This window comes from Lynx rufus, unplaced genomic scaffold, assembly GCF_022079265.1.
Source record: "Lynx rufus isolate CCGP_SWC_20201006 ecotype Redwood Valley unplaced genomic scaffold, mLynRuf1.p SCAF_9, whole genome shotgun sequence".
In the NCBI taxonomy this organism is placed as follows: Eukaryota; Metazoa; Chordata; class Mammalia; order Carnivora; family Felidae; genus Lynx; species Lynx rufus.
In genome coordinates, this window is record NW_025814897.1 from 55,069,502 (window position 1) to 55,089,091 (window position 19,590).

Genomic DNA, 19,590 nt, shown 5'->3' on the forward strand with positions numbered 1-19,590 from the left:
AGGGGAGGGGCAAAGAAAGGGAGAGAGGGAGAATCCCAAGTAGGCTCCTGCATTGTCAGTGCAGAGCCTGACGCGGGGCTCAAACTCACAAAATTGTGAGACTATGACCTGAGACGAGATCAAGAGCCAGCTGACTGAGCCACCCAGGTGCCCTGATACTGGTGGTTGTTAATATTACCACCCAAAGCCATTACCTGTGGAAAACAGAATGTGTTGCTAAGAAAGATGATGAAATGCCCTTTTCTACAGAGTTAAAGGAAGCAAATAAACATGTTAAATTGTGTTTACAGTATATATGGGGAGCCCCAGGGCCACGTCATGATGAAGAGATTGCTGAGTAACTTTGTTCCCATTTTGGGTTTCTAGTTAAATTTTTGTCGAGTGGAATAGTGGAGAGAAAAGAAATAGTAGAGAGCAGAAAGATATCAAAATACGTGATTTGACAGGGAAAGACCTCTGTTGGATTTCAGAACGGGAAGTAATTTAAGGTTACCCCTCCAATTATACCCCTCCTCTTCCTCCACGTGCTTCAAACGATGAATCTTGAGACCAAGAGGATCAATTCATCACCTGTTGGCATCAAAGCTAGTTGCTTACATATACCCAGGACTGCCAATTTTTAATTAAAAGTTATGCCCTGCACCAGCAGTCCTGTTCAAATCTATGAGATTGCGAGTTTTCCTCCCTTAGTATGTCAAATGTGGTAAAGATCAGTCTCCCACACGGTAGTTCTTGCCTAGTATTCCACTAGGTAAGTTCCTTCACTTAGCTCCTGTCATTCTGACTCCTGACTTTCCTCTCTCCAGAAGCCCCAAATGGCAGGCAGGAGGGGAGTTCACCCTCTCTCTGTCCCCCATATCAGATACAGAAAGGAGTAAGGAATTATAATGATAAACTTTGTGAAATTTCAAACTTTTGATCCCTTTCCCACATTTTGTACTTTGCTACCTGTTCAGTGAAGAGAGTCAAATTCATAGAATAAGGGAAGGAACTATGAGCTTGTGTTCAGAGTTTGGACTAGGCAAGGCAAGTAGAGAATCTGTAAGCTGGCTTCCTAACCCACAAGTAGGCTTTGGGTGGGAGAAGGAAACCCCCAAGGGACTAGTGGATAGTAGTAGCTAAAAGAAAAGGGAGAAGCTGACTGAGTTCCTGGGACTGGCTACACAAAGGTGGAGAGTTTGGAGTCTGATTCGGGTGTGAGAAGGGGTGTCTGAATGAGATTACTCCTGGGGTTTGGCAATTCTGGTAGCTTAAGTCTCGTGTCAGCTGGACCTGATGAAACCGGCTTTTCTCTGCTGTATAGAATGTGAAGACGGTGTCTGAGACTCCTGCAGTGCCACCAGTTTCAGAAGATGAAGATGATGATGATGATGCTACCCCTCCTCCAGTGATTGCTCCACGCCCAGAGCACACAAAATCTGTGAGTCTTTGGAGATGTGGACAGCTTTGGGATTTGACAGAGCTTACAGGGGGAGTTATAAGGCCTAGAGGCCTAGAGGTTTAATGCTGTGGTAAGGGTCCTTGGATTTTTGCAGCTGGTGAAATCACAGAACCACCTTGACTGAAAAGTACTTTCTGTATGATTAAAGATATGAGATAGTGTCTTTATTTATCACTGGTTTGCAGGTAGTCCTGAAGTATCCTAGATAATCGGTGTTTATACCAACCTAACTCTAGTTTGCTTAGCCTGTTCCTCACAGACAGGAAGATGTATAGAATTAATGTTACTTAGTGGAGGACTTACATAAATTATTCTAGTCTCCTGGGAAGCAACAAAGCAGCCTGCTGCAGATCTTTTCTTCTCTGTTAAATGTGTAGCATTCTACCTCTTAGAACATCATTGATGATACTGAAAGGCCCAAAGGAATTTATAAATATGTTAGTGCTATTAATATGCTGGACATCAGGAGCGCATTTTGATGTTGGATATTGGCAGTGATTTTTATTTAACTTCCTTTGAGGTTCTTGCATTTCAAAATAGCCACAGTCCCTCTGCCCTCACTTTGCACAATCTGGTCCCCATGCCTTTTACTTGATTTAGCATCAGTGCACACTAACCTATCATCAGATGATACTCTATTAGATGATTCTTTGTTTGGAATTTTAATATGACAAGAGCTTTACAATGAAAGAATGATCTAGGGCTTACACTCTGTGCTAATACAAAAAAAAAAAAGGCTGCCTTTTGAGTAGAGGATTCAGGGAGCTGTTCAACCATAAGTTGATTGACTGACTATAGGAGATGCTGTGACGGAAATTTAAGGGGTTTAGATGAACTTTTAGGATGAGAACTTTTAAACAGAATCTGTGGAATCACCCTTTCTGTAGGTCACAATGAGCTTCACAATTGGAGAGTTGTCAAGATAGCTCACCTTGATACGGCCTTTTTTCAGTTTGCAAGCATGTTTATTTAAAAAAAAATTTTCCCACTAAACCAAGAACTTCTCAAAAACAAAGGAAATATATATGTATGAATAGCGCTTAACATAGTTCTTGGCAGATAACAGAAAGGAAGTAAACATCTAATGAACAAATGAATTGGTAAATTTGATCTTCATAGCATTCCCTTCTTTTTTTTTAATTTTTTTAAATATTCATTTTATGAGAGAGAAAGAGACAGACAGTGTAAGTGGGGGAGGGGCAGAGAAAGAGGGAGACACAGAATCTTCTGAAGCAGGCTTCAGGCTCCGAGCTATCAGCACAGAGCCTGATGTGGGGCTCGACTCATGAACTGTGATATCATGACCCGAGCTGAAGCTGGTTGCTTAACCAACTGAGCCACCCAGGCACCCCAATTCATAGTATTCCTTTCTAAAAGGACACTGTTAATTCCTAATTTATGTTGTGTATGTGAGAACAAGGAAGACCATTCCACCCACAGAGGATGGGCCTGGGGCACAGAAGAAGAGGAGCATAGATTTTGACCTAGGAGAAGGGATGAGTTTATTGGGATTTGTTCTTCTGTGGATGTTCTAACACACATGTGTAAGAGGCTCCTGAGCATCACCTGTGCTAACAAAGACTGGCCTTGCCAAATTCTTGCACCAACAATGCAGGTATACACACGGTCTGTGATTGAACCGCTTCCTGTTACTCCAACTCGGGATGTGGCTACATCTCCCATTTCACCTACTGAGAATAATACCATTCCACCAGATGCTCTGACCCGGAATACTGAGAAGCAGAAGAAGAAGCCTAAAATGTCTGATGAGGAGATCTTGGAGAAATTACGTAAGCACTTTGTAGCCTTCTCGACTTGCCTTTTGTATGTGACTGGATGAGCGCAAAGATGGAAAACCATTGCTAAAAGGATCCTGGTCCTAGGCTTGGTCTATGTGGCTGGCTGGCTATGCTTGATTTCTTAGCCACGTAAGGTTTGCTTCTCACCTTGCCCCTGCAGCCACCTCCTCTGTCTCAGCAGCCCTGATAGGATATCACGTTAGAATGGAAATGTGATGAGAGTGTGGATTGCTCACTTCAAGGGCTAGGTATCTCTCAACCTTAGGCATGGGTTATGGAGATGAAAAATAGCTTTTATCTAGTGAATAGTCTGGAATGTTGTGTTGAGAAAGACTGAGGCCTTATTCATACCTGGTCAGAAAGATTCCTGTGATTATTGATGCTTGCCATTGACCAAGGAGGAGACGGATCTGCCATCTTGGTTGTAGGAAAAGAGTGAAGGGAAACTAACATTTTGTGAGCCTGTGCTATGTACCAAATGACAAGCAAGGTATTTCCTTGATTTTTTTTGTTGTTGTTAATTTATTCCTTATGAAGATAGACATTATAATCTTCATTTTTTGCAGTTAAGGTATTTGAGGCTCTGGTTATGCTAAATACCCTGCCCAAAGTTCACACAGCCAGAAAGTAACAGGGCTGAGGTTAGAACCCTTGTGCTTCTGTAATGAAAGCATGCTGCCTCTTGGTCTCAGGTGGTAACTTCTATTTCACTTTCTTTAGTGGCAAGAAATGAGGGTGTGTTAGAATAGCTTGTTGCTGTGTTTCAGTAAACTGTAAGAGAATTTCTGCCTGAAGGAAGGACTAGGTTAGTGTTTGGGCTTGGAAAAATCATTTGATGAGGACTTCAATTTATTCTTTGTACCTATTTAGTTCTTTTTTACTAAAAAAATTTTTTTAATGTTTATTTAGTTTTGAGAGAGAGAGAGAGACAGAGTGAGAGCAGGGGAGGGGCAGAGAGAGAGGGAGACACAGAATGTGAAGCAGGCTCCAGGCTCTGAGCTGTCAGCACAGAGCCCGATGTATGGCTTGAACCCATGAGCCATGAGATCATGACCTGAGCTGAGATCAGACACCTAACTGACTGAGCCACCCTGGCACCCCTGTACCTATTTACTTCTAAAGGGGATTTGATATGACTTATTTGGCCAAATCTGCAAACTAGCATTGCTTTTTAAAGCCTAGGTTTCTGGTTCTTTAGCTTAGCCACTTTCAATTGCTTCCTGATAATTCTTATTTGACTTTTTAAAAAATGTCACTCTTTTAATAGTTGCCCTTGCCCAGAGCCCTTATGAAATGAAGTAGGAAAAGCCACTTATCTAGCCATCTGTTTACTCCTATATGTAGTGTTTTTCTCTGAACCAGATTTGTTTTAAAGCAGTAATACTTAGAACATAGAATTAGGAACAGCAGACTAGCCTGGGAGTTAAAGGCACTTGGGTTGAAGCCCCAGCCTTGCCACTGACTTGGGGTCTTGGGCAATTTCCTATTGTTCTCTAGGCTTCCCTTTTCTCATCTTTTAGACTAGGATGTTAATAACTGTCTTATTTGTAAATCAAATGAGATAATATATGTGAAAAGTATCAAATATTAGTAATTGGTGTTGGGGAGAGCACACTGGACTGGGAGACCAAAAACCAAACTCTTAATCTTAGTTCTGACTACCAATTTGCTGTGTGACCTTGGGAAGAAGTATCTTCCCTTCTGTGGGCCTTGGTTTCACCATCTAGATGGTGAAACCCAACCTCTCTCATACCTTTGTGTCTTTGCACTTGATATACTTCCTTCTGTCACCCCTTCTTGACTTTCCTCTCCCTGGCTAACTGCTACTTACCCTGTAAAAATCAGATATCACTTCCTTTCTGAAGACTTTCAGTCTGTATTTTATGCCTCTTTCTGTATTACAACAATTGGATTTTCATGGAACTTTATGCTTACTTTTCTATTTCTTCCATGAGACTGAACTTCTTGAGAGCAGGGACTGTTTTAACTATGTCTCATCTATCCCTTTATTCCTAGTATTCAACATAGGGCTTCGTACATAGTAAGTGAGCATATTAAATGGGTAAATGTTTATTGAATGAATGAATTTAAAAATGAATGGTGGCCTTTAGGAGTTTAGAAAATGGAATAGAATACGATGAATAAAAGCCGTAAGGAGATGAAATTTTTGGTTGGAACTTACGGGCAAGAGCTGAGGATGTACTGAGTATGGTTTTGGGTGTTGGAGATAGTTTTTTAATCCTTGCCAGCTCCAGGGTTTGGGGGAACATGGGCCCTGCTTTGTATCTTGATCTGGGAAAAAATGATTCATGGTCTCTGTTTCTTTCAAAGGGAGCATAGTGAGTGTGGGCGATCCTAAGAAGAAATATACACGGTTTGAGAAGATTGGACAAGGGTTAGTAGGGGCATTTTCTTTCCCTAGAGAAATGACTTAAAAATTGTGTATGCTGGTATATATGATTTTGCTTTTGTTTTGCCTCTCATAAACCTTGTTCTTTCTCTACCTCATCCCTCACCCATCTGGAAGTGTTATGTTAGGCTGACTTCAGGTTTGGCAGAATTATGCTTAGTATGAGAGATGTGCCATTTAGCTGACCATGTTGCTAAAAATAACCCTTCAGTGAGAGTGCAAAAGCCATTTATTTTCTTAGCACAAAACCTGCTTCCCAAATTACAGCTCTGCTTTTTCAGATTAACCCTGTTGACCTGGCGCTGAGACCTACCAGCACTAATGAGAAATGGAAGACTCTGAACTACAGACCCTTCTGCTAGTGTAATGGGACCTGCTTTTCTAGGTGGATGCCAGGATTCATGTCTCCTGCTCTCTGATTTCTTCTGTGAATCTTGCATGCTGCCCTCAGTGTACTGAAGTCAGCAATTCTTAACTGAGTTCCTGTTTATGTGCTAGGCACTATGAATACAGCTATGAATCTGATACAAACTCTGTCTTCAAAGACCTCATGTTTATGATAAGTCTTAAAAGTGTTTGGCCATTATTTTGAGCAAAAGAAGCCAGATATAAAAGAGCAGACACTATATGATGTGTGTTTATGTGAAGTTCAAGAGAAGGCAAAACTCATTTATGCTAATAGAAGTCAGAAAAATGGTTGTGTCTGGGAAGGGCATGTGAATTGGGACGGGGCATAAGGAACCTTTGGGGTGATCTTAATGGTGAACACATGGGTGTGTACATACTGAAAAATCATCAAGTTGCACACTGAAAATTTGTGCAGTTTACTTTAGTCAAGTCATATCTCTGTATAAAAAAGCAAAATAATGAGATTTCTATAGACCTACCCAAATAGCTAAAATTAAAGAGAAACTGGAAAAAAAAAGCACCTGACTTACAGAAAGCTCTCAGTTAATTGAATGAAAGCATTGTTGCTAATGAAATCTTTGAAGTTTTCTGTTTTAGTTTTCTTTCTTATGAATCCAAGAACTTCTGAAAATAAAGTATTGCATTATATAATGATGTGTTTGTACATCATTCTACAGCTTACATCTGTTATTTGCATCTGTTGTTTAATTTAATCCTCAAAATAACCCTGGACATGAGTGGATCTTATTTTTTTCCTGGTCCAGTGCTTTTCCTACCAGACATGCTTTTGCGAGTCTGAACTGATATAAGGTAGTTAACACCTTGAAGAGAAATCATATTGCTTGTCTCAAAATAACCTGGGATGGCATTTCCTTTAGCTAACTACATTACAATATTAAGAATGTAGAAGAAAGGTGCATGGACAAGTGTGGGCAAGTCAGGTTGCATCTCTGGACTTCAATTTCTTTATCTGTAAATTTAAGAGAGGGCTTGTGGACTCAGAGCCTTTCACTTCCAGAACTTCTGACTTTTCTTTCTTTTTTTTTTTAAAATTTTTTTAAACGTTTATTTATTTTTGAGAGAGATAGAGAGTCAGAGTGCAAGCAGGGGAGGGGCAGGGAGAGAGGGAGACACAGATGCTGAAGCAAGGTCCAGACTCTGAGCTGTCAGCACAGAGACCAACATGGGGCTCGAATTCACGAACTGCGAGATCATGACTTGAGTCGAAGTTGATACTTAAACGACTGAGCCACCCAGGTGCCCCTCTGACTTCTTTTTTTAATTCAGAAATGAACATCAGAAATGTAACATATATAGGCATAAATAGGCAACATCTGAAAAATGTTTTTTCCTTGCTTTTTTGACAGGTCTGTTAGTGTGCTAAGGGAGGAATGAAAAATGTATTAAGCTCCTACACATTCCATGATTTTAAAATGCCACAGGGCACCTGGCTGGCTCAGTTGGTAGAACATGCAACTCTCGATCTGAGGGTCGTGAGTTCAAGCCCCATGTTGGGCATGGAGCCTACTTAAAAAAAATAGTAAAAAATAAATGCTACACAAATATGATGAATTGATAGTTATAATTTTTGTTTGCTTTTTATCCCTTAAGACCTGAAGAATTTTTTTTGACCTGGAATTCATATGTCTTTTTTTAAGGTACAAATAATCAAGTATTAACTAGTGGGCCTGACATCTAAATCTCTGTAATCATGGAGACATAGTCCCAAAATGTCCAGTCCCTTGGGGCCTGGGCATATTTGCCCTTTAAGAATGATGCTTATGGTAGGATGGAAGAAGATGAGTATAGGAAAATAGACACCGGCTTAATGACAGAAAATGACTAGAGATAGAATGATCAGGCAATGGGAAGGTAACTGCCAATACAAATAATCCAGTTCTTATAGCCCGTATCTTATGATCGCAATTTCCTGGCATATAAGTATACTTCTAACTAAAGAGTGGTGGTGTGGAAGCTGGTGACCATAATTTTGAGCTGCAAGGCCTACAAGTGACTTTTCTCCCTAAACGGACCTGATTTCCCTGGGCAGCATAATCTCAGGGCTTGCCTGGAATGCATTTGGTAATACATAGACTTTAAGATTTCTTCAAATTGCACATATGTATCTGACATACAGCATGTACAGTTATAAATGTTGTTGCATATCACTCACCTACAGATATACAGGGTTCATGGTTATAGGCATAAAATTAAGTTTTTAGTTATTTAGAACGGACATGATTCCTTTCCTAGCATTATTCATAGTTTGTCTCTGCCTTTCTTCTTCCCACTCTCTTTCTCTGTTTGTATGTGTGAGTGAGTGTGTGTGTGTGTGTGTGTGTGTATATATATATATATATATATATATGTTTGTGTATTATACATGTACATATGTGTGTATATGAGGTTATTTTTACCTTGGGGATGGGGTAAGAATTATATCGGATTTTCAGGCAACATATGTGTTTGAAAAACCATATTTAATATTTTATGTTTGAAAAAATGAAAAATAAAAACCTATTTTACAATATAAACTGCAAAATAAAATTCACATATCCTCTTGATAGGATAAGTGATTAAAAAATCACTGTTCTAAAGGTTCATAGGATTAAAGCACCATGAGATTAATTTTCTATTTTTTAGTACTTACAGTTTTTTAATGTAAATTATAATTGAATATAACACAGATAAGTGTACAACTCAATGAATTTTATAAAATGAACACACCCATGTAACCAGTACCTACATTAAGAAATAGAACATTACTATTACCCCAGAAGTCCGTATTTCTTTTGCTAAAAATATAAGCAGGTCAACCCTCCCCGCCCCCTCCCTCCACCTCATTCTGAACATTTCCCTTGGACCCCTTTCCCCTCACTCACCCCTGGTTGAAAACCATAGATCTGACCTTACTAAGGTTTACAAATGAAGAGTTTGAGGCTGCAAGGGGTTAAAGGAACCTGCCAAGGGTGATGGAGAAGAGAGGAGGAAGAGCAAGAACAGGAAACTAGTATATAATCAAGATCTGTTATATTCTAGGCACTTGGCTAAGTGCTTTATGAACTAATTAATTTAAATTCTCTTATAGTCTCTTATCTCTTATCTTATCTTCACTTCGCCAACGAGGAAAGTGAAGCTCAGGGAAATTAAATCACTTGTTCAAGATCATATAGCTTGTAGATACTAGGTAGAAGTTTCATTTTGGAACCTAAGTCTTTTGGCCCCTGGAGCCTGTGTTCTCTTTCTGCCATGTACTGCCTCTCACATATGAGAATAGAGTAGGGGGAGGAGGGATTGGGGAGGGTTATTTTTGCTGCTATTATTATTAACACTTGCATTGCCAGGTCATCTGTAGATCTACATTTGACAAATGTCACTTTATTTAATACCTGTGTTGTTTTTTTCTCTCTCTCTCTCACCTGTCACGTAGTGCTTCAGGCACTGTGTACACTGCAATGGATGTGGCCACAGGACAGGAGGTGAGTATTAACCACCGACTCTTGCTCCTTCAGTTCTACTGTTTCTTTTTATGTTTGGTTAATTTTTAGTTCTTCTTAGCTCAATAGGGACACTTCTAGTTTCTCACTATAGAAGACTAGAACTAAACAGAGGAGTAACATAATGAGACTTACAGATTTTGGAAAAAGTCTCTGTGGCTACAGCATGGAGAACAGATTGGAGGAGTTAAGCTTGGAGCACATGAGTCAGGTGGTTATTGCGTAATTTTAGGTGAGAGGTGATGGTTTGGACTGAGGCAGTAGCATAGTATGAATGGGAGGAAGTGGCTGGATTTGAGGCGTACACAGGTAGATTTGCCAGAATCTGGGGATTGATGAATGTGAGGATGACTCACAAGTGAGTGATCCTAGTTAAGTAGAAAGTAAAAAGGTGGAGGTATAGGTTTGAAGAAGTTGGATATTGTCTGAGAGATCTTCCTGTGGCACTGCCTAGTGGTGGATGATGGTTTATACAAGTTTGGTGTTTGGTAGAGAAATCTGACGTAGAAGAGACTTAAACACACATCTCTTGACTCCTGATGTAGTGATCCTTTCGTTAGTCTGCGCCCAGAATTCCAGCAGACGTTGAGGTCCTCATTTGGAGGCACCTCTTTGTCTTTCTCATTTCATTAAGCTGACAGAACTCTGACTTTATTGCTAAGGCCTGCTGACCCTCCATCGTCAGCAGAAGGAAGCCGTGAAGGGAATATAGAGTACTTGAGTTTTCCTTGCATTCTGTTCTTTGATTGTAGAGCAGGAATGTTGGCAGGTGGGCTGGGGATGGGAGCTGCTCGTGGAAGTTCTTAGTTTGCAGAGTCCTGGGACTCAGAGGTTGTGAGAGAGACCTCTTGTTCCCGTGATAGAGTACGGCTCCTGGGAGGGAAGCTACTAAGACCTGCTTGTGGATGTTTGGTGGTTGAAACCCCTGGTATACTGGAGCAGTCATGGTCAATAGGAATAGCACATATTTCACCTTGCTCTTGTGAGTCTTTTACAAGCATCAAAACCAAATTTTGAGGCTCCGTTGACGGTAGGTCAACTTAAAAAACAAAATAATTATTTAAGGATTTAGTCATTGTTCTTTGAGATGAATTCAATAACCTAGATGCTTACTGTTGTTAGCACTTAAATGATTTTAGGCAAGTCATGTGACTTCTCTGAATCTGAATTTTATTTATGAAATGTGCATGATAACGTATACATACCTACCAAAAGTGTTGGAAGAATTCAGTAAAGCAATGTATGTGAAAATGCATCATAAACTTGAAGAATTAAAGTTATATATTTATTACATTCAGTAAAAAATTCCATATTTATTATTTTTTATTTGTTCCACAAAGCAATTGCTGAAGATTTGCCTTATGCCACACTTTGTGCTAAGAACTGTGTGAAATATTGAATCCTGTGCAGGCACGCAGACATTAAAATCATATGTAAGTGTTAGAGACCACACTTGCCATTGGGCACATATAAAAGTCTTGTAGTGTGGAGAATAGATCGGAGGACAGGAACCTGCGTTAAAGTAATGGTGAGTAAGGAAGGTATTACTGTGCCAGTTTTAAACATGGTGAATTAGAGGCAGAGGTAGAAAAGAGGTGATTATACCAATCCTAAAAAGAACCCTGTGGGGTAGGTAATATTATTTCCTTTTACTGATTAAGATTTTGAGGCTCAGAGAGTTTAGCCAACTTTTGCAAGTTTGTGCTGCCAGCAGTTAGCAAGGACTGGGTTAGAATCTTGATTCTAAAACCTAGACCTGTGTTCTCCAAGCTGCAAGGCCACAACAGAGCTAAGGTTAGGTACTAGGGCTCCTTGTCCTGTTTCTGGGCTCTGGGGCCCTACAGCCCTTGATGGGAGACAGGCTGGTAATTGGCAGTTCCTGGAAAGGCCTGGAGCCTGCATGTGTGAGAAGCTGGCCACAGGAAATAGAAACTTGACTTCACTGTATGCCTGCCTTGTGGTTACAAAACTATGAATGGAAGCAAGTCCATTAGGGTGGCTAATGTAGTGTGGTCAGGAAGGCCTCATTTCCTGCCCCAGGGAGCATAAATCGTTAGTGGAGCTGGCAAGATGCTCTCAGTCTTTGTGAGTGAGTGCTTATTGGGGGTTATCCACCTGGGAAGAACAGAACTGTTGTATGTCACATATAGGAAGATTAGCATGTTAATGCCAGGAAGTCTCCCAGTTACAGATTCAACAATTATTTTTCAAACTCATTTTTAGAGGGAATGTGTTTTATAGAAGGAATAGATTGGAAGAGACTTTGGAGTCATATGGACCTGAGGGCATTGATTATGACCTTGGTCAATTTCTTAAAAGTCTTAGTCTCAATTTCTTTACTTGAAAATACAGATAATGATTTTTACTTGGAGGGTTGTTGTTACTTTTTACTGAGATAATGTAACTAGAGCACCTAACCTAGCACCTGGCACGCAGTAAGCATTGAATAAACAGTGTTGCCGGTGGTTGGTTTTTGCTGTCGTTCCTGTTGATGTGGTCATTCTTGCTGCTCTGGGTTAGATATTCCTCAAATACGGTCATTACTACAATTCATGGTTTTTATTGTTCTCTTCCTTTATTATTAAAAATTTTTACTTGTATTTGAGTAATGCATTGGCCACTATCTCCTATTTAGTCCTCAAAACAATCCTGCAAAAAAGGGAACCAAGGGTGGGATTATTATCCTCAATGTACTGATGGAGAGACCAAGGCACAGAGAGCTTGTGATTGGTCAAGGTCAGTAAATGACAGCCTCAGAGCTTAGGTCCCCAGAGCTCAGGTTCTCAGAGCGCAAGCCTAATTCTTTTTCTTTTATAGAAATGCTATGTGCTGTCCTAAGAGGGACGGATTGTGTGAAGGGCATTTAGCCTAACACATATTTAGTCAGTAGCTTTTGAAAAGGATTCCTGGTATCTTGCTACTGCCTCTGTGTTATTCTCTACTTGCCAGTCATCTCCCTTGCTGCTTCCAGCAGCCACCTCTTTGAGGTTTGTAAGCACCGTCCCATTCTTTAGGATGGCCAGAGGAACTCCAAAGGTATTCCTTTGACCCCAGATTTTAATATATATTATAAAGGTCACTATACTTAATACATCTTTAGATCAATATGTTGCTCTTCAGATATTAGAAAAAGCTAATAATCAAACATTATGGAAAGCTACAGCCAGACCAGAAGCCTAACCTCATACGAGACCCCACTCCGAAGCAAATTTTTCTTGCTTGCGGTGAGGAATGGAAGTAGTCAAGTGTTTAAAAGAATCATTTCTGTTCTTATTGATGAACTGAATCTCTGCGGAAGATTGCCTATACTTTACTTAAAGAAATATGAGAGTTATGTTTTTTTTTCCCATAAAAATGTGGATTATTCATTTTTTACAGCTCTTGCTGCTTCTGGAAAGACTCATTTAGTTGTTCTGTTAGGTTGTCCATGTTCTTGTCTGTTAAGCAGGAAAAGAAAATATCTCTAGGGAGTAAACATTTAGCAAATAATTTAAGCTCTGTGGAATAGTCATGCTATTTATAGTCTAAAAACAAAAAAAAAACACTGAATTCTCTCTTTCTCTCTTCATTTCCACAAACATTTGTTGAGCAACCACTGTGTGTCAGGTCCTGTGCTTGGCACCAGGGATTCTGAGTTTTCAAATGAGCTCTCAAGCTTCTAGAGATATACACCCTAACTAATCATCATAAAGGCACTATGTGGTAAGTTCCCTAAGAGAGCTATAAATATGATCTTATGAGGCTTTAAAGAAGAGAAAAAAGCCTATCTGGTTTGGAGAATGAGGTTTCTTTTGGCCTGACACAAAGTATAAATAGCTTTTGAATATGTGGAAAGGATGCAAGGTACTCCAAATGGAGAGAAGATCAGATCACAGAGTATGTGAAGGAATACAGTGGGAAGTAAGATAAGGGTCAGATCATGAGAACTTTGAATGTTGGGCTGAGGAGCATCTAGGCAAACAGAAACCATTTATGTATTTGAGCAGAGCAGGGTGTTATCAAATGTGCACTATGGGGAAGATTAATTTGGCCTTGTGTGCAGGATAAATTGGCATCACTTTTGAGGGTTCTACTCCTAACTTTGCTACTGAATCACTGTGTATACAAATAACATATCCTCTCTGAATCATGATTTCCATATCTGTCAAAAGGAATCAATATTAATGCTTAACTCATAGCGTGTCTCCGAGGGTTAAATGAAATAAACCTGAGAATACCTTACCTAATACTTGATACATAGAAGAAATGGACGCAAAAGTGTCTTGGAAACTAACTTATACCTTATATTTGTGTTATGTGGAAATTCATTTCCACAGACAAAAAACCTATTAAATTCTTTTTGATATATAAATATTATATATTTATATATTAAATATTATATATTAAATATTTATTAATTTATTAATAATTATTTATTATTAAATTTAATTTTAAATTAAATTTATTATTAAATTTATTATTAAATTATTAAATTAATAATTATTAAAATTATTGATTAATTAATTAATTTATTTATTAATATATATTAAATATTATATATCTCTCATCCCCTTTTTCTCTTCTCTCTTAATGTGATCAACTCTGATTTATCTTTCCACACCAAGTTCAAAAAGTCATCCCCCCCTTTATGAAGCGTCTCAACATTGCCATATTGAAGGAGGTCTTGCTCTATTTTGTGTTTCTGTAACACTTCGTATGGACTTTTGTTATGGCATACCTCTTTTATATTGTGATTTAAAAAAAATATTTTTCTCATATGAATATTTTATTAATAGAAGGTTTGATCCTCAAACTTTGGTGCACATCAGAATCAGCTGGAGCATTTATTAAAACAGAATTTCTGATTCTGTCTGGGTGGGACCTAAAAAATTTCAATTTCTTGGGCACCTGGATGGCTCAATCAGTTAAGCGTTAGACTCTTGATTTCAGCTTAGGTCATGATCTGACAGTTCATGATCTCACAGTTCATGAGGTCGAGTCCCGTGTTGGGCTGTATGCTGGCAGCATGGAGCCTGCTTGGGATTCTTGTTCTTCCTTTCTCTCTGCTCCTCCCCCACTTGCGTGTGTTCTCTCTCTCTCTCTCTCAAAATAAATAAATAGCCATTAAAAAAATAAAAATTTTAATTTCTAACAAGTTGCCAAATGATGTTGATGCTGCTGGTCCGGGAACCTCACATTGAATACACGGGTTTATGTGAATTCTGCAAGGGCTAAGACTGATTCGTCTCTGTCTCCTTAGTGTTTAAATTCTGGTACTAAGTAGTCACTCAGTAAATGTTGAGTGACTGGTTGCTCATTGAATATACTCTGTTTCAGGTGGCCATTAAGCAGATGAACCTTCAGCAGCAGCCGAAGAAAGAGCTGATTATTAATGAGATCCTGGTCATGAGGGAAAACAAGAACCCAAATATTGTCAACTACTTGGACAGGTATGAAGTAATAGGTCTTGTCAGAGAGATCAGCCTGGGACTGATGGGTGGTGGAACTATTAGTGGAGAAGGCATCACCAGCACTCTAAACTGCCTTCATTTAAGAATCTTCTGTGATGCTTGGCTGTCTGCCTCTGACCCTGTATACTGCTGGACACCTCTGATTGCTGCACAGTCTTTCTGGGTTAGATGAACCCTACCACCCTGTAGCTTCTGACACCTGGTCCCAGAACCGTTTGTTCTGCCTCACAGAGGCCCTTCAGCCCATCTGCTAGAATCAGCCATGTAAGCCTTTAAATCATTTCACATTCCAGATCTTTCCTTATCCTGCTCACCCTCCTGAATAAGTTCTACTTTATCTTACTTATTCTCTCAAAATTTGACAGTCTGTAGTTTCATTTGAGATTGACCAATATGGAAAGAATAAGACTTCTCTTGTTCTAAATTCAACATGATTTCATTCACTGTTTTATTTTTAGGAAGCCTGTTTCATTGTTGACCCCTAGTTAGTCTGTAGTCAATTTAAATCTCTGATCCCTTTTTTTTTTTAAATGGGAGCTTGCCTTAAACTGGTAATGTAGAACTTTTTAGGAACCTTCATTAAATCCCATTTTGATTATGTCAGCCCATTATTCCAGCTCATCAGAATTCTGTTCTTAAACATAATAATAGTGGTTATAGCTAACATTTGTGTTATGCTTTACTTTGTACCAAGTACTTTCATGAACATATCTAATTGTGAAATAGGGCTTACTACCTGTATTTTACTGAGAAGAAACTGAGGTTCATAGAAGTTAATAACTTGTCCAAGACCAGTAAGCCAGTAAGTAGCAAATGAGGGTTTTGGATTTGAATATTCCTAGCACCAACATCCATACCCTTTCCATCATATCATGTTCTTTTCTCCTATATGTGAAAAAAGAAAGTGAGCTTCTTGCCTGGGTTTCAGAGACATCACAGGTCGAGGTGCTATTGGACTAAGTCTTGGACTCTAACTTTTTTTAATATTTATGTTGCATTGTCAGCTATATTTCATTTCTGCCAGATTCTGCCAGATTTCTTCTTTTGCATCTAAAACATTGGTAGGCTTCAGTTTCTTTAAAGAAGAAAAGAGTTGGACTTTGACCTTTCCAATGCATAATGTTGATAACTATAGCAAATAAAGCCTTCTTCCTTTTTGAGGAATGATTGTCTTTCCATGATGCGGATCATGACTGGCTTTGAAAAATCCTCTGAAAGTTATTATTCACCTTCCCATCTCTTTGAAGAACTTATTATATAGAGAGTATAGCTTGGACAAACTCCTGAAGGCTATAAGGGTACCGGATTTTGGGTTAGGATGAGGAAAAATGAAAGCTTCCCAATAAAAGTATGTCCTATCTCATTAAAAAGTTAGTGTCTTATCACTGGTGGTATCTAAACGATAAAATGCATGACCATGTTATTGAAGGAATTTGTGTCCTGGGAATAAGATAAGAAAATTTATAAATTTGTTTATCAATTGTGCCTTTGCTGGTGTTTCCAGATGCTTGTGCTGTGAAACCAGAAGTAAGTAAGGTTCAATCCCTGCCTTCAAATAAAAAAATACCCAGGAGCTCCTGTGGGAGGACAGAGGAGGGTGCCCTTACCCTGAGCAGTAAGTGAAGGTATTGCAGTTGAGCACCTGATTCTTGTGAGTTGTCCCAGGGGAGAGCTCCATCCGATTTGTTCTTCTCCAAATGTGTGATGCTCTGAGGCTTTACCTTGGAGATGTGATTTTTGATGGTACCTTGGCATACAGTGTAACCACAGAGTTTTTGGGACAACCTGTATCTGTTTGTGCATTGTCTTAGCTTTACACAGCAAAGCCCAGGTATGTCATGTCAGGCCCAGGTAAAGAGGCTCTCTTTTCCAGTGTCCAGAGATGGTCTCTTGAACCCTCATATTTCTTCCTCCCAATCAGTCCAAGCTGGCAGATGTCTCCTTGATGTGCTGGATGAGAGGGCATAATGTGCATTCTTTGTCAGGGAAGAAATAGGCTCATGCCAGTGGAGACTTTTTTACCCAGTCCTAAATTATCTTTTAGTCCAAGTCCCCATCATCTTCTCTCTCAAAAGAGATTCAAGTTGAAGAACATCTTAATCTGTCACATATATTCTTCCTGGAAACTAAAAAAAAACAAAACAAAAAACTACAAGACTTTGAGTTACAAAGAATATAGAAGCTATGTAGAGAGTACTAGATTCAGAATCAAGAGAATAGGATTCAAATCCTATTCTCAGCCTTTGCTGAAGGCTTTTTTTTTTAACAGTCCCTCTGTCTGCCCAGAAGTAGTCCCAATATCAGGGTGACAATAAGATGACATACCACACAGCTCAAGCCAGTCCAATATAGCTTCTTTGTCTAAAGCTAGCAGAAAAGTCTGTAGGGCTCTTGGCTAGTCTTTTTATTTGTTTCATTCTGCACCTAAAAAGACTGACCAGACAGGCTAAGTGATCTTTTTATTTATCACATAATAGGGCTGAATGATCCAATCCCTGAGTGATAGTATTGGTCGTAACTCATGTCTCAATAATCTCTGTAGGGATACAGCACGAAATGGCAGCGCTTGGCTTACCAGAAGAGGCTTTGGCTCTGCAGGCTTTGTTGAATTCATTTCATTTTTAGAATCATGTAAAGTGGAGATCATTGCCAACATAATATGTGTATGATACTTTATGGCTTTTAAATGGCTTTTATAGCCATTATTTCATTTAATATTTACAATCAATTATCTTTTATTTTGCTCATTGATTTATTCAGGAAACATTGGCATCTACTGTGTTAGACTCTGGGGATAGAGTCTTGAACAAGACCCAGTACTTGGTCTCATGGATCTCAGATTTAGAACTCTCAAGGAGGTTTTGTGACTTGCTCTAATGCTGGTGACATGGATTCCAAATCCCATCTTTGTCAAATGTTTGGTTGCTCTCTGCCTTGATGCTTCTAGATGTGTGGAAATGATGCCTAATTTTGAGAAGCATTGCTTTGTATTGTGATGAAATGTAATTTTATTATATCTTCAACCTAATAATCTTAGTTCTACTCTTTTGGGCTTCACAGAATAATCTGCTTTGTTTCCTCCAGGAGAATCCACAAGGGATATCAAGTTAGTGTTTCTATCCCTCAGATTTTGCTTTTCCCCGGAAAAAAGAACCCTAGACTTTTCCAGAGCTGATGGAGATACAGGTTCACTCTGTGTATATGCTGAGCCTTTGAAACCCATTGCTATGGCTCAGTGTGCTCTGTTCCTTCTTACCCCTTTTCTATACTCCTACAGTTACCTCGTGGGAGATGAGCTGTGGGTTGTCATGGAATACTTGGCTGGAGGCTCTTTGACAGATGTGGTAACAGAAACTTGCATGGATGAAGGCCAGATCGCAGCTGTCTGCCGTGAGGTAAGGCCAATGGCCAACCAGCCTTGAGCAGGAAGTGGTCTTCATATCAGTGTCTATCAGTTTTTTACTTGATGGGATTTCTGCCTGGGCACTGAAGGTGGAAGAAATTTGCTGGACTCTCCCATTATTCTTTTGTTTAGCTGTTTTGAATTTTCTATCACTATGATCTATTATTTAAAGATAACTTTATTCTGATTATAAAAGTATATACCCATTGTAGAAAAATTAAAAATTACATATATATATGTAAAGTCACTCAATTTCAACCTTAAAGGTGACTGCTATAAATACTTTGTAGTATTTTTCTCTTTTACATGGATATATATTTTAATCATATTTTTATTCTACTTTCCTGTTCTCTTCATGTGCTGCGAAGGAAATAAAACAGATTAAGAAGGTAGTGACAGAGGAGGTACTATTTTAGACAGAGTAGTCAGGGATGGTTTTGCCATAGATTTGAATAAAGATCTGAATATATGAAAAAGCAAGCCACACAAAAATCTGGGGTAAAATACTTCCAGGCAAAAGAAATGGAAAATGAAACTTAAATAGGTATTCTCTTTTCTCCTCATTGGTGTTAAATGTCAAAGGTCTGTAATATGCTGGTGTAAGAGGAGAAAAAAAAAAACTTCACAAAGTTTCTGTGAGAAGCAATATCCTCAGGGAGAGCCCCATGTTTTTAAAGCTTTTATTTAAGCTCAGTCGGTTGAGTGTCTGACTTTGGCTCAGGTCATGATCTCGCAGTCTATGAGTTCAAGCCCCGCGTCGGGCTCTGTGCTGACAGCCCAGAGCCTGGAGTCTGCTTCAGATTCTGTGTCCCTCTCTCACTCTGCTGTTCACCTGCTCCTGCTCTGTCTGTCTGTCTCTCCCTCTCTGTCTCTCTTAAGAATAAATAAGACATTAAAAAAATTAAGTTTAAATTCCAGTCAGTTAACATACAATGTAATACTAGCTTCAGGTGTACAATATAGTGATTCAGCACTTCCATATATTACCCATTGCTCATCACAAGTGCAGTCCTTAATCCCCATCCCCTCTTTAACCCATCCCTCCTCCCCACCTCCCCTGTGGTAACCATCAGTTTGTTCTCTATAGTTAAGGGTCTTTTTCTTGGTTTGCCTCTCTCTCTCTCTCTCTCTCTCTCTCTCTCTCTTTTTTTCCCTTTCCTGGTTTGTTTTGTTTCTTAAATT

The 19,590-nt window shown here is 39.2% G+C and overlaps 1 protein-coding gene across 3 annotated transcripts in view; it reads left to right on the top strand.

Moving 5' to 3' along the window:
* Nucleotides 1–19,590, top strand: part of PAK1 (p21 (RAC1) activated kinase 1) — a 158,022-nt gene that overhangs the window by 125,248 nt on the left and 13,184 nt on the right. For all 3 annotated transcript variants that reach the window (XM_047070105.1, XM_047070103.1, XM_047070104.1), the window contains exons 6-11: nucleotides 1,304–1,420; nucleotides 3,057–3,231; nucleotides 5,572–5,635; nucleotides 9,489–9,537; nucleotides 14,872–14,984; nucleotides 18,283–18,400. In XM_047070105.1, the coding sequence (XP_046926061.1) occupies nucleotides 1,304–1,420; nucleotides 3,057–3,231; nucleotides 5,572–5,635; nucleotides 9,489–9,537; nucleotides 14,872–14,984; nucleotides 18,283–18,400 (636 nt within the window). The remainder of the gene's footprint in view (nucleotides 1–1,303; nucleotides 1,421–3,056; nucleotides 3,232–5,571; nucleotides 5,636–9,488; nucleotides 9,538–14,871; nucleotides 14,985–18,282; nucleotides 18,401–19,590) is intronic.